The sequence below is a fragment of the Hypomesus transpacificus genome, unplaced genomic scaffold (assembly GCF_021917145.1).
Source record: "Hypomesus transpacificus isolate Combined female unplaced genomic scaffold, fHypTra1 scaffold_170, whole genome shotgun sequence".
Taxonomy (NCBI): domain Eukaryota; kingdom Metazoa; phylum Chordata; class Actinopteri; order Osmeriformes; family Osmeridae; genus Hypomesus; species Hypomesus transpacificus.
In genome coordinates this window covers 219,808-233,339 of record NW_025813728.1, presented here as the reverse complement: position 1 = coordinate 233,339, position 13,532 = coordinate 219,808, and the positions used below count along the sequence as shown (strand labels likewise).

General features: G+C 39.9%; 2 protein-coding genes across 5 annotated transcripts; both read left to right on the top strand.

Moving 5' to 3' along the window:
* The first annotated feature begins 737 nt into the window (after nucleotides 1-737).
* Nucleotides 738-5,172, top strand: LOC124489094 (apolipoprotein L3-like). Of its 3 annotated transcripts, XM_047051744.1 has the most exons (4): nucleotides 738-870; nucleotides 3,093-3,185; nucleotides 3,611-3,707; nucleotides 4,026-5,172. In XM_047051744.1, the coding sequence occupies exons 3-4, from the start codon at nucleotides 3,662-3,664 to the stop codon at nucleotides 4,763-4,765; spliced, it is 786 nt and encodes a 261-aa protein (XP_046907700.1). In that variant the 5' UTR covers nucleotides 738-870; nucleotides 3,093-3,185; nucleotides 3,611-3,661; the 3' UTR covers nucleotides 4,766-5,172. The 3 variants fall into 3 exon arrangements, with proteins under 3 accessions (XP_046907700.1, XP_046907703.1, XP_046907704.1); XM_047051747.1 differs by having other exon boundaries at nucleotides 738-865; nucleotides 3,093-3,707; XM_047051748.1 differs by lacking the exon at nucleotides 738-870 and adding an exon at nucleotides 2,537-2,633 and having other exon boundaries at nucleotides 3,093-3,707.
* A 1,438-nt stretch (nucleotides 5,173-6,610) lies between these two features.
* On the top strand, nucleotides 6,611-11,268 carry LOC124489088. Of its 2 annotated transcripts, none has more exons than XM_047051735.1 (5): nucleotides 6,611-6,969; nucleotides 7,421-7,493; nucleotides 7,912-8,148; nucleotides 8,634-8,697; nucleotides 9,156-11,268. In XM_047051735.1, the coding sequence occupies exons 3-5, from the start codon at nucleotides 7,921-7,923 to the stop codon at nucleotides 9,902-9,904; spliced, it is 1,041 nt and encodes a 346-aa protein (XP_046907691.1). In that variant the 5' UTR covers nucleotides 6,611-6,969; nucleotides 7,421-7,493; nucleotides 7,912-7,920; the 3' UTR covers nucleotides 9,905-11,268. The 2 variants fall into 2 exon arrangements, with proteins under 2 accessions (XP_046907691.1, XP_046907692.1); XM_047051736.1 differs by lacking the exon at nucleotides 6,611-6,969 and adding an exon at nucleotides 7,024-7,172.
* The last annotated feature ends 2,264 nt before the right edge of the window (nucleotides 11,269-13,532 follow it).

Genomic DNA, 13,532 nt, shown 5'->3' with positions numbered 1-13,532 from the left:
AAGTTTCAAGCTAAACTGGAAACTTCTGTGCAAAGCCATGTCCTATTTCAAAAACAACCCGCAGGTTGTCTTCAACTATAGTTACAGGTAGTAACTTTTAAAATGGGTTAACAACGCACTCAAAGCTCAACCTTTTGAGACATAGGCTACTGTGTGCATTGGCAGGCCCTTTACACAGTAATCCTAAAAAAAAAATGGTTTTATCTGCCTTAAGAAGCATCAGTAAAGATAAGGAGGAGGCTACAGACTGCAGGTGTGTGACAGTTGGGTCCATGCTGCTGCCTCACTGTGGCAGTTGTGAGGCACTGCAGAAGAAAGAAACTGGAAAACAGTGTAGGCCTAATGATTGTACACTGGGCAGTGTATTTATATTAAACAAACAACTGGAATTGCAATTATTTGACTAAATGGGTTAAATTACAGCAAGAATAGTCAAAGTAAAGTGAAATTAAATTGATAATAGCATTGCAAATGAATAAAATAAATGACAATGCAAAAATGTTACTACTTGAAGGTTTTTAAATCTTTCATAATCCATAGGTGTATATTTATTGGGTTATTTTTATTTAGCATGTATGACTTATCTGCTTACTGTTTATTGCTGTTTTACTTTATAACTCTGCAGTCATAAAAGTGTATCTGACTCACATTGGTCATGGTCCATGAACCATCACATTGGTCATGGTCCATAAAAGCACCACCACACAAAGTCCAGTACCAAGAGCATCAGAGCTGAAGCAATTCTGTAATAATCACTCCCCTGGAATCAACTTGTTATTTGACTAACAGTGTTAGGGGAAACACTTTTAACCACTAGAATTTACACAATTTAAGGAGTATGATTTAGAAGTTTTCTGCTTCCAAGGTAAGGTACGTTTTCCCATTTTCATTATCTATTTCAATGTAGTGTTTTCGATTAGAATGTTCATCAAATTAGCACTTATAATTAAGTGAAAAGGGAAATGAGGAGAGAAATTAAGTGGAGAGACATTTATAAGAAGAAAAAAGTAATGTGGTGCAGGTGTTACACATTGATATGAAGACTAGTTTCACATTGTTCTGTATTAGTGATATGCTGGTAGGTAGACTACAATAGCTTTGACATCAACTTAGTTTTAGATCAAAATAAGTTTAATTTGAACTCTTGTGTATGTACATTTGTACTTGTTGATGTATTTCATGCACTTAATGCAGTCACAGGTTTTATTCAGGTCGTCCCTCTATAGGTTTTCAGAGCAGGACAGCAGGACAGCTTTCCAGTATCAGTTTAGTCCAAATTATCCAATTTCATTTAAACTAAATGTCAGTACATCAACGTGCAGTGCTTGACACTCCCAAACAGAGATGCAATCCTGTGCTTGACCGAACCCAGGCAGAAGCAACATAAAAGCATAGACAATGTGCAGCTGTGTGTGTGTGTGACTGTGTGACTGTGTGACTGTGTGCACGCATGGCTGCATGTCTTGGTAGTCTTAATATAATATTATTTTTCGATCTATGGTTGGTTATACAATAGTAAAATATGTTGAAAGTAATAGCCAAGTCAAGGAAAACTGATAATATTATGGTTTACAAGGTGACGTGAGTAAAGCGTGAGTTATTTTTGGTTAGCTGTTAGCTTACATTAGCTAACTAAATTGTCTGAACGTTTTCATATAGATAATAATGGTAAGCTTTCTCAAAATATACAGTAAATTGAGACTTATGTTCATAATAATACACGTAGGCTAATGTTGAACTCTCTATTGTGACGTAATAAAGAAAACTGGACGTTCTAATAGATATATATAAACACTAGGGCTGGGTTGCACCAACATGGATTAAATTAATCCTGGTTTAGAGTTAATCTAGGGTTAGTAAATCTATGTTTAAACTGGTTTATAATTAATCAGAGATGTGTTGCACATCTTAATTTTAACCCTGGATTAGCTAAACTAGTTTAAACAAGGGTTAAAACGGGATTAGTTTATGTTCAATGCAGACGCTGCATTTCTGCTTTTGTCCTCACCACCACCCACGCATGGGTTATGAAAACACAGTTGCGGTTAGAACCGAAACTGTACTGTACTCAGGGTTGCCAGGTCTGTGTGACAAAACCAGCCCAATGGCCAATCAAAACCAGCCCAAAACCAGCCCAATGGCCAATAAAACCAGCCCAAAACCAGCCCAATGGCCAATAAAACCAGCCCAAAAACCAGCCCAATATCAGAACTCAAAATATGCCCCTGCCAAACCATATACACTGCTTTTAAAGTCCAACAGCATTGCTTTTATTGCCAAATCTATTGTAATATCTACAAAGTAACACCAATTGTTTAGTATGCCAGCATTAAAAACAGTTTCAGGAGGTTTTCTCAGGAGACTGAGAGCATTAGGCACGTGTGCACACGCACAGTGTGTGTGTGTGTGTGTGCGTGCCCCATGTCTATGTGTGTATATGCTGATCTGGAGTCAGTTTGAACTCTTGTGCAACTGCCACGAGACACTTGCGTACCACTATTAACAGAAAAGTAACTGTCATGTACCAGTGGAGGCGCTGTCACGTACCACTAGCCCATATTAACCATGACAATCGCCGGCTCCGGAAATTGTGCCCATAATCCAGGAAATGGATCATGGGAGCTAGGAATAAGGTGGATAGAATCAACTTCAATTGTTTGTCTTTTTAAACTGTAAAACACAGCCAATTTACAGAGATCTGTTAAAAGTTAACAAGATGGCACAGACAGGATTTTATGGGTTTATAAAATCTATCTCTGATACGATAAATTCCCATTCACATGGATATGATAATTTGGCAGTTCCTGCCCCTGGAGTCCAGGGTCAGGGTAATTTCTGTCGGTCAATTTCCCATCATGTAGAATAATAAATGTTAATTTATCTCAGAAAATACAGTGGTACACAGGTGAATTATTTTCTTCTAAATGAAATACCTACATTTTTGAGAGACCCATTCTTTCTGTGTAGAATACATTGTTAGATGTAGGCCTATTTCATCAAATCTGAGTTGTTGGTCAAAACAGGAAAAGTACAACTACTTATGTCAGGAACACAAATACTGTAACAAAACAGAAATACAATCTGTTTTTCAGCAACTTGTAGTCCCAGGACCATCTGCAAGTGTATCAAACCCTGTCCTCTGCCCCTTCTGCTCCACGGAGACGACAAAGTTCTGTTGCTGACAGGTAACTCTCCTCATTCCTCTCACGCATAACAAGATGCTCACTAATGGATCACACTCTGGACCCATGATTTACTGAGACCATCAACTGAATGCTACCTAAACCTAGCCAGAGCATTGCAAGGCATGGTTAGGTTATCTCAGTAAACTAAAAGGTTCAGTTTGGAATTAAATGTTCAGTTCTGTCAATATGTTGTTCAATAATTTCTAATAACAGATAGACTAAGTGAATGGAAATGATAGTATGCTGGGAAAAATGTGTTCAGAATATGCAGTACAATGTTTGACAACTTCTGAAGAATTAAGTGTCTTCATTTGGTGTGAAATGTGTTGGTAGCTGATCAATATAATTTACATTAATCAGGAATTAGTCACAACATTTTGTCACAACAAATATGAGTTGTGAAACACAGTTGAAGCCCCTGTCAGTTTACTGTTCATGAGGTGTGTTGTGAAAACATCCAACTGTCCCTGGGAGAAATGGCGGGAAGGATCCGAAGGAACAGCATGGAATTTCCCCCTGATTGTGAGTATTATGGTTCAGTTCTTTATTGTTCCATTGGGAACACATTGGGTTAGCAGCAGAGCACAGATAAGGTTACACTTGGATGCTTCATTTGACATTAATTTGACAGTCTTATTAGATAATAGATGCAAACATTTAAATTATTTCCAGTTATCTGCCAGTGTTCATTTGTCTAAAGTATTATAATTATTTCATTTATTAAGGTTTAACAGTTTTTTCCTATCTTCAACATTAAGTTATTAACCCTTACTTGTCTTTCCAACCTAATTATTCATAACTGATCGCATAATTGTCATGCTAACACTGTGTTCTCTTCAGTCTCAGCAGAGAGACTTCAAGAAAGGATTGGACAGTTCAAATACCTAGTTCATGAGAGGATCAACAGACTGCAAAATATCACAGATCAGCTTCTCAAATCAGCAGAGGAATTTCACGATGTTCACCACAATAACACCATTGGCAGCCTGAGTGGCAATGTTATTGGAGCAGCAGGAGGGATCACAGCTACAGTGGGTCTAATCTTGGCTCCTTTCACCTTAGGCGCATCTCTGATAGTGACTGGAGTGGGGATAGGTTTAGGAGTATCTGGTGGAGTCGTTGGAGCTGTCTCCAATATCAAAGGTAACATAAACAGGTCTGAAGTCAAAGAAAGCATTGAGAAACTTTTGGCTGAATTTCAAATGTTGATGGAACCAATTGAGGAGAACCTTAAAGTGATCGAAAGTGATCTTCGTGCTTTAAAACACAAAGATCAAGGCTGGAAAATTGCTGGGTTAAGTGGAGCATTGCTTGGAAACATAATCAGGTTATCAAAACTGTCTACCATTTCTCTCCGTTCAGCATTACGCTTTTCAGTAGTACTGTCTGGTCTTCTGGCAATTGTAGACATAGCCTTCATCTGGGCAGATGCCAGGGAGCTCCATGAGATGAGTAGAGAGCGAAGACGTCACGCTAAAACTGAAACATTGAAGTTCATTAAGTCCATTGAAGACACAGCCAGTAGCTGCCAGCAAGCTGTCAATGAGCTCAGAGAACTGGGGAGGGCATTTGATATGTAGATGTTTGTTGTTATGGATGATCCAAGGTCCTATGTCAAACTGAGGAGTGACGTGTTGTACAGTTTTGCTTTCTTGTAAACAGAAAATGAAATGTAACCCATGCATGCAGATTCACTAACTTAGTAAGTTTGTGTTTGACTGTTAATTGGTTGACTATAAAATTGTTTTATAAATTGAGTGAGACAAAAGACTGGGAGAAAACAAAAAACGAAACTGAAGACAAAGCGACGACATTGTGTGGAAACGGCAAGTGCAGCTCGGATTTAAGACGGATTCGAGAGACCGCAGATAGAGTGCGGCTAGTCAGGTTTGTTATATGTTTTAGATCTACTACTTGTATCAGTTGTAGTATTGTTTTTTGTTGATTTTATGTAATGCCCATTTTTGTATGAAATGTGCTATATAAATAAAGTCTTACTTACTTACTTACTTACTTACATAATGTTACATGTAATTTAGGAATATAAGCTTGATACATTTTCATGAATCACTTAAAGCACATCCATCTTATGTGCCCAAGGCACGCACAACCCTGGCTCATTCTTCTCTTTAGTTTGCTGCAATCAAATCCGATAGAGACACAGAGACAGAATAACAGTCTCTCTAGCCAATACCTTGACTAAAGTTCATCTGCAGTCAAGTTGCTCTAACCACTGAGCTATACCCTCCCCCTTTATTCATAGGGTATGATTATATAGTTTTGAGCATGTTTTTTTATTTGGATAATCATTATAAACATAAATGAACAAGCACAATATATTCTGCTTTTGAGAAAGCGAAAATTCTATTGAGTGTACTAAATCAGCAGACACTTTTATCCGCAGCGATTTACAAGGTAATGTATTTATTTTGCCAACTTCTTGCCAACCTCTAGACATGCAGTCAAATGTTGTAACACCTGAGCATCACAAACAGCAGAATGCCCACACAAACAGACGTTTCAGCACATCACAATAAGGTTACACCCATCATCCAATTTCAGCACCACATGGTGTTATTTAAAACAAAAGCAGACACTTACGTATAAGATTTGAGCATACTGATAACCATAGACATGGAAATAGGTTTGACTTTGGCAGAGTGGATGTATCTCGGGAAGCACTTCCTGCCTCTAGCATTAGCAAGCAACATACATAGAATATGAGTCAGGGAGAAAATGTCGTAATAATCCCCCCTGGTGGATAGTACATACTGACAACAGGGGGGAAATGGGGATGATGGAGGGTGGCAGCAGCACAATAACACAACAACCGGGTGTGAGTGGGGCCCTCTGGTGGCCAAGGGGGCCCTTAGCAGACGCTTATGACTTGGCCGGCTCTGGGTGTGCGTATCCGTGCGGCCTGACGTAGGCCAATGGAATGAAGCAAGCTAACAGGTGTAGTTAATGAGTGTAATGAAGCGCGCTGCCCGAGTGTCATGTCTGAACTAGGCTTCGCTCATATGCAGCAGGTTCCCACCCCCCCAGTGCTTTACATTGCTTTGGATGATAGCGTCTACTACATGAATACATTATCATTATCATCATAAACATGACCCTAAAAAAGTAGTGTATTATTTATGCTATGGATGAAAAGTATTTTCGAACTGGTGATTCAATTGGAATCTACCAAACATATGTACTTACACATTTAGCCTCGGCCCTAGGCCTATATGGAGGCTACTACAGTATGATACTGAAATGTTTACATAGATGGCGTAATTCTCCACCTGTATATAGAATAGGCGCATGATTGAATAATGACATATTTATCGTTTTATTTTTTGTTTGTTTAAATAGCCTTCAACTAAAACGGAAAAGGGGGTAGTCTGTATTTTGTATTTTAGTCTAGTATGTCCCACATGTCGTCGCTTTGCCTTCAGTTTCGTTTTGAGATTTCTCCCCGTCTTTTGTCTCTCACTAAATTTCACAGAAGCCTCCTGATTAGTCCACTCCTCAACACTCCTGGCGAGTTGTTTGTGTTGTCCACGACCTTCTGTTTTTGAGTTCCGGAAGAGAGTGCTGTACCTTTGTTAGTGTTTTCGAAAGTGTGTTCGTACGTTTATAATTTACCCTTCGTTCCTTTTAGCTTTTACACTCGGTGTAGGGCTTTCCGTTTTATCCACGGCAAGAAACAAGACGATTAGCAAAACTACCATAGAGTTAGAAAACTACTCATGGGTGGGTCTATTCTCCAATCAGGATCAGTCCTGTTGAAGAACACAAGGTAAGGCGGGTACCAACCATTGTACTTTTTTATACTGATATGTCGTTCGTGAACGATTGGTGGAGTGGTCTCAGAGTCATTCGTTCATTTTCTCGTGGCCTCGCATCGGAACTGTTACGGGTAGAGGTCCTATGATTCATTCATTACGATGTCTTCGGATAGCTACGATTCTTTGGATAATTTCTCAAGTGACCAATGTTGGGGTACGAGTTTTTGGATAATTTTTTCATCAGGAAAAAATCTTTGTGCATCTAAACAGCCGAAATGAATTTGAGAATTGGGGAATTGCACATTTGTGGTAGATAATAATTAAAAAAGAAAAACTCCGGTGTTAAATACAATACATCAGTAAGCTAATGGATCAGTTTTATGATTTGAAATTGTCATGTATTATCACACTAGAAAGTGAATGGGATAAACAAATCCTTTCTGTTTCCTCTTCTGCTTTCAGCAACTTGTAGTTCCAGGACCATCTGCATGAGGAGCATACCCTATCCTCTGCCCCTTCCAAAGTGTCGGTCCAGGTACCTCTACTCAATCCTCTCACTCATAACAAGATGCTCACTATTGGATTGCATTTTGGACCCATGACTTACTAAGAGAACTTAATCAAGTGTATATTTGACTGGAGGTATATATACCTCAATCTTTATGTCTGGCTCAAGCCTTTCCTCCAGTTCCAGCCTAGTCAGCACAGCCAGATGAAGAAATGTAAACATTTTCAGGACACACTTACATTTACTTTTAGTAGATGCTTTTATCCAGAGCGACTTACAGTGAGTACAGGGAAATTCTCCCCAAGGCAAGTAGGGTGAAGTGCCTTGGCCAAGGACACAACGTCATTTGACACGGCCGGGAATCGAATCGGCAACCTTCTGATTAATAGCCCGACTCCCTCACCGCTCAGCCACCTGACCCCATCTTGTGTTGTGGTTGTGTTAGTCAGCGGCAATGGCCTCCTCCACCCTGCGAGTCTCGAAGGAGCAGTTCCAGTGCTCCATCTGTCTGGAGGTCTTCATCGACCCTGTGTCCACCTCCTGCGGTCACAACTTCTGCCAGGCCTGCATCAATGACTACTGGAACGTCAACACTGTTTACCAGTGTCCATTATGCATGGAGACCTTCATCAGGAGACCTGAGCTCCGAGTCAACACGGCATTCAGAGACATGGTTGACAGGGTAGGGTTGCACATTTTTTGCATTTTCTTTAACTGAAAGTTAACAGGTAACACGTTAACAATCAATAATCGATTAATCATTAAGGACTCAAATTCATAATAAGAGTAACTGTATGCTACCAGAGTAAATCAAGACTGGCATGATTAGGTTGTATCTCTCATTACACTGACAGGTTAAGTTCGGAAAGAAAATGCCAGTAGGCCTACTGTCAATATGTTCAACGTTGGCCAATAATAGTCATTATATAGTCTAATGAGAAATGGATACAGAAAATGCTGTAACCTACAATGTTTAATAACTTCTGAAGAAATGTGTCCTTATAAATCTTTTAAAAAACAATACATTTGGCGTCATAGTGGTAGATGATGTTCTGTATACTTTTAATTAATCTGAAATTTGTCACAAACCTTTCTACACCTTTTTCAGTTGTGAAACATAGTTGAACCATATGTCTCACCTGTTTCCATGTCTGTGTCCTCTGTCAGTTTACTGTTCATGAGGTGTGTTGTGAAGACATCCAACTGTCTCTAGGAGACATGCCAGCAGACTGTGAGTATTATGGTTCTGTTCTTTATTGTCCCACCTGGGAAACTTTGGTTAACAGCAGAGCACAGATGAGATTACACTTGACTCTTTATTTGACCTTCTTTTGACCTTTTTCCTTTTTATTTGACATTTGCCCTTTCCAGAATGCATCTTATCAGAGTATAGATAGAAACATTACGATTATTTCCAGTTATCAGCAAGTTTCAAGCTCATTCAATATTTATTTTCCCAGCATTAAAGTAAATATTATTTGATTTGATTAAAGTTTAAGAATGATTAAATGTATTAATGTTTAACTGTTTATTCCATCTTCAACATTAAGTTATTAACCATTACTTCTCTTTCCAACCTAATAAATAACAGATAAGGGCCGGGTTTCCCAGATTCGTTAAGAGCTTCTTAACGAATCTGGAAAACACGGCCAAGATCATTGTCACGCTGACTCCACCTTCTCTCTTCAGTCTCAACAGATGGATTTCAAAAAAGCATTGAGCAATTCAAAAACCTAGTAGATGAAAGGATCAACAAACTACAAACTATTGCAGATCAGCTTCTCAAAACAGCAGATGACTTTCAAGATGTCCACTGCAGCAACACCGCTAGGAGTCAGCGTGGCAGAGTTACAGGCAAAGTAGGAGGGATCACAGCTTTAACAGGGTTAGCCATGGCCTTTTCTCCTGCTACTTTAGGCGGATCTCTGATTGTGACTGGAGTGGGGATAGTAGTGGGAGTAACTGGTGGAGTCGTTGGTGCCATCTTTCAAAAGAAAAGTACCACACACAGGTCGGAAGTCAAAGCAAGCATTGAGAAACTTGTGGCTACATTTCAAACCTTGATTGAACCAATTCAGAAGAAAGTTAAAGTGATCAAACAAGGTCTTGTTGAATTAAAAAGGTTAAAAGATTTGTTAAACAAGGTTGACAAACTCAAACTCTTAAGGGCTGGTACAAGTGGAACACTCTGGCTGGTCAATAGTGTCGATGATAAGGGCATTCTCGCGAACGTAGACAGGTTATCAAAAAAGTCTTCCAGTTCAATTCACAATATTTGTTCAGCGTTACGACGTCAAGCTAACAGTAGTGTTAGCTTGATCCTTCAAACTAACACTGAAATAAAAATGTTCATGAAGTCCATTGTAGTCACAGCCAGTAGTTACAAAAAAGCTGTCAGTGAGCTTAGAGAACTGAGGAGGGCATTTGATAAAATGTAGACGTTAATTGTTATGGATGATCCGAGATCACATGCCAAACTGAGGAATGATGAAGTGAAATGTGACACGGGTAGTATCACAAGTATATGTAAGATTCATTTGATACCTTTTGATATGAAAGAAAAACATTACAAGTAAAAATATTTGAGATGGTGAGATGGAGATGAAGTTAAAGATTAGAACCAAAGGGTTCTTCAGAGAGTTCTATGTTGTACAGTTTTGCTTTATTATAAACAGGAACTTGCAGTACCCAATGCTTGAAATGTGTGAAACCCGTGCATGCATATACCGCTGTCTACACCCTGAAATGTACGCATGTGACATTTGTGCGTGATCTTTATCATCTTTTTTAAAAACATGTTATTATTGTACTACTGTGATTTGTATTTTATATTCTATACCATTTGTAAGGACGCAATTGTACATGGATGTACACTTGATACATTTTCATTAATCACTTAACAAAGCACATCTATCTCAACGTGCCGAAGACCACAACCCTGGGACGCTCATCTCATTTCAGACATTTGTTTTATCTCTGATTTTTTTAATTTGCAGAATGTTGTTTTCATGAAGATTTGGAAAAAACAATTTGTTGGTATTGCTCCTTAATTTAAGAATAAAGACCACCTAAATATGTTTGTCTTGTGCATGTTGCCACTCTTATCATGTAAACTTGCCATCTCTCCTTCCAGTTCTTCACATGAAATAGAAGAATGTCACTTCAAGACGGATACATCATCCGGATCACTTTTCACAGCGAAGTAGAACTTTAGACCAAGGCCGTAGCCATGGAGACAACATTGGGGGGGATGAAATCTGCTGGGGAGTCTGAGGGCCCCCCTCTGAAAACCTTCTACGTTTAGTTATGAATATGATTACATGTTTTAATTATAATTTCAGACAGCGTGTGTGGTTGCCTGTCATAGTGTAGAACATTTATATTGTATATGAATATATTGGGGGGGACATTTTGAACAGATTTGAATATTGGAGGTGATGTGTCATCTTACTCCAGAACTTAAGGTCTGCAACATGTTCGAGGCAGAAACTTACACAAAATAACACATTTTCTTCTCAACATTTTATTAATACTTACATTTTTTTTTTAGGTTGTTCATTTCTTACACAGAGAAATTAGCCACACATGTAAATGTCATTGTATTCCGTTATATTTAACATTTTAGGATTAATCAAGTTATTATTTTTCCTTTTCAGAGCTAAAAGCTAAAAAAGTTACACAATAACGGTCACACGGTTGTCTAAGGTTGAAGAGCAAACTGGGACGGTAGACTAACACTTCACAGAGACAAAAAAAAAACTAGGGTGATAAAAAGAAAAGAATATGACTGAAGTAAAAATAAGTCAAAGAAATTTTGCGGACAAGCACGTACATTCACACATCTCTGCCCGTTTCTCAAACGCAAAGCACCACCCCCCTTTTCCCTTATTTGGTAAGCTGTTAGGCTCCACCCATTTCCCCTTATTTGGTAGACGCCTGCCCGATTCTGATTGGCTGATTCTCAATGCAAACTCAGAGGGAGGCTAACCATCTCGTTCACACGTTCTTCATCACCTGCCTTTGTCATCATCTTCATAAGCTAACCTACTTTCATCCTCCTCTTTCTCATCATCATCATCATCATCATCATCATCATCTTCCTCCTCGTACCAAACCTGTGCTGTAAAAGGAGGTTTAGGGACAGGAGTGTCATTGGTGGGAAAGAAAGCTTCACCACTAATAAGCTTCAAAACTACTTTTAAAAAGCACAATGTCTTATGTTCTCACACACTGTGTTCTCACACACACACACACACACACACACACTGTTGTCACATGCACACAGCTCTCTCGGGGGTGTTCTAGCTGGCTTCTTGGGAACGTGGTCAGTTCTACGGGGATTCCAACAAGGCAGTGGGAAGCTTGGGTATGTGCTTGAATCTGACGGTGTTCATTAGACTTGTATTTCATATTAGAAAAGCCTCGTTTTCATACTATGAATCAGTTTCACTTGTGCAAGGAGAGATGACTCGGACAGTCTCGATTGGCAGTCAGTAACTATGTGCTACCAAGTGTGCTGAGGTTTAAGAAGCACACTAGAAAAGGAAGTGGGTCGTCAGGATGCATGTTTTGGCTTGTGGTGGAGAGTCGTTTAGGCCTCTGGATGTGCAGCGGCTGCTTCCTGTTTGGCAGTGGACGGGCTGGTTCATTGTCAGGTCGGATAAAAAGACACAAAGGTCAAAGGTCACTGCTGTGGGGGGGCGACGTGACTGAGGGGTCACTTCATCTTTAGGTTCAAGGGATAAGATTGACATTTTGGTGTCTTTTGTGCTTGTAAGGCTATGAGAGCTATCAATCATATATGCACATACACATACACACACACACAAGTGTATTGACTAAAGCAAAGAAGCCACACACTAACCTTTGTTACAGCATACCCTCACTAATCGATGGCTGTGTGTCCAACAGGATGATACGCTATTGGCGGTTAAAGCTGTCAATCATTTAAGTTAGGTACACAAAGCTTGTGGTACACATCTATGTAAAGACCACCACAGTAAGCTTGGTGTTAAGCTTGCTCCTTTTCAGCTAGATAAAGACTAAGACATGTTCCAGTGGATGTGGACCAGACCACATATTCTGCCTCCCCCTACAGGCTGAATTGTGTATTGCAAACATCCACCTTAGCAAACTAATGATCTTTAAACGCTTACTAGCATGTAATTTGCGTACATCTGTGGAGAGGCTTTGGGATGGCCTGCAGTATTGGAAGCACTTGTGTTTTCTTATGACTAGTCGGAGATAGTAATGCCACTCTTATTATTTTTGCTTCGGACCTTTAACCATCAGCTTCAACACACACACATACACACAAATGCAAATTGTCAATGTACAAAAAAAATAAGTCCAGTCTATATTCACATGGGCAGATATCAGGCATGCATAATACACAGTCAAAAAAACCAAACCCCATTCCCTGCCAAGTCCTGGCCACACCCACAACCTTACCATACCCTACACTGGCCACACCCACAACCTTACCACACCCTACACTGGCCACACCCACGACCTTACCATACCCTACACTGGCCACACCCACAACCTTACCATACCCTACACTGGCCACACCCACAACCTTACCATACCCTACACTGGCCACACCCACAACCTTACCATACCCTACACTGGCCACACCCCTGCCCCACCCACCCCTGGCCCCTATTGGGAACACAATATTAGTCCCTTGGACGGGGAGAGATGGAAGACAATAGGTGCGTTAGATTTCATGCAGCGGCGGTGCCGACAGTCGGCTGCCTTGAAGCTGAGAATGCCATTGGCTGCTTCAAGTCAGCCGGGCTGCAAGCAGCTGCAGGCGACGCCGGCGCAGCATGAAGTCGAACGCACCTATTAACACTTTCGGCAACAGCTAGGAGGACGAAGCCACTCTGAAACCAATTATTGGTCTTTACCATGGCGATCATGTGACCAACGACCAATAAATGCCTTCCCCCTCTCTGGATTAGTAAAAATGATGATAATCGAAATAATAAACATAAACAGACAACAAAAACAAATGGTAAAGGTAGTTGACTGAAACATATTGTTATAAGTATTTGTATCTCC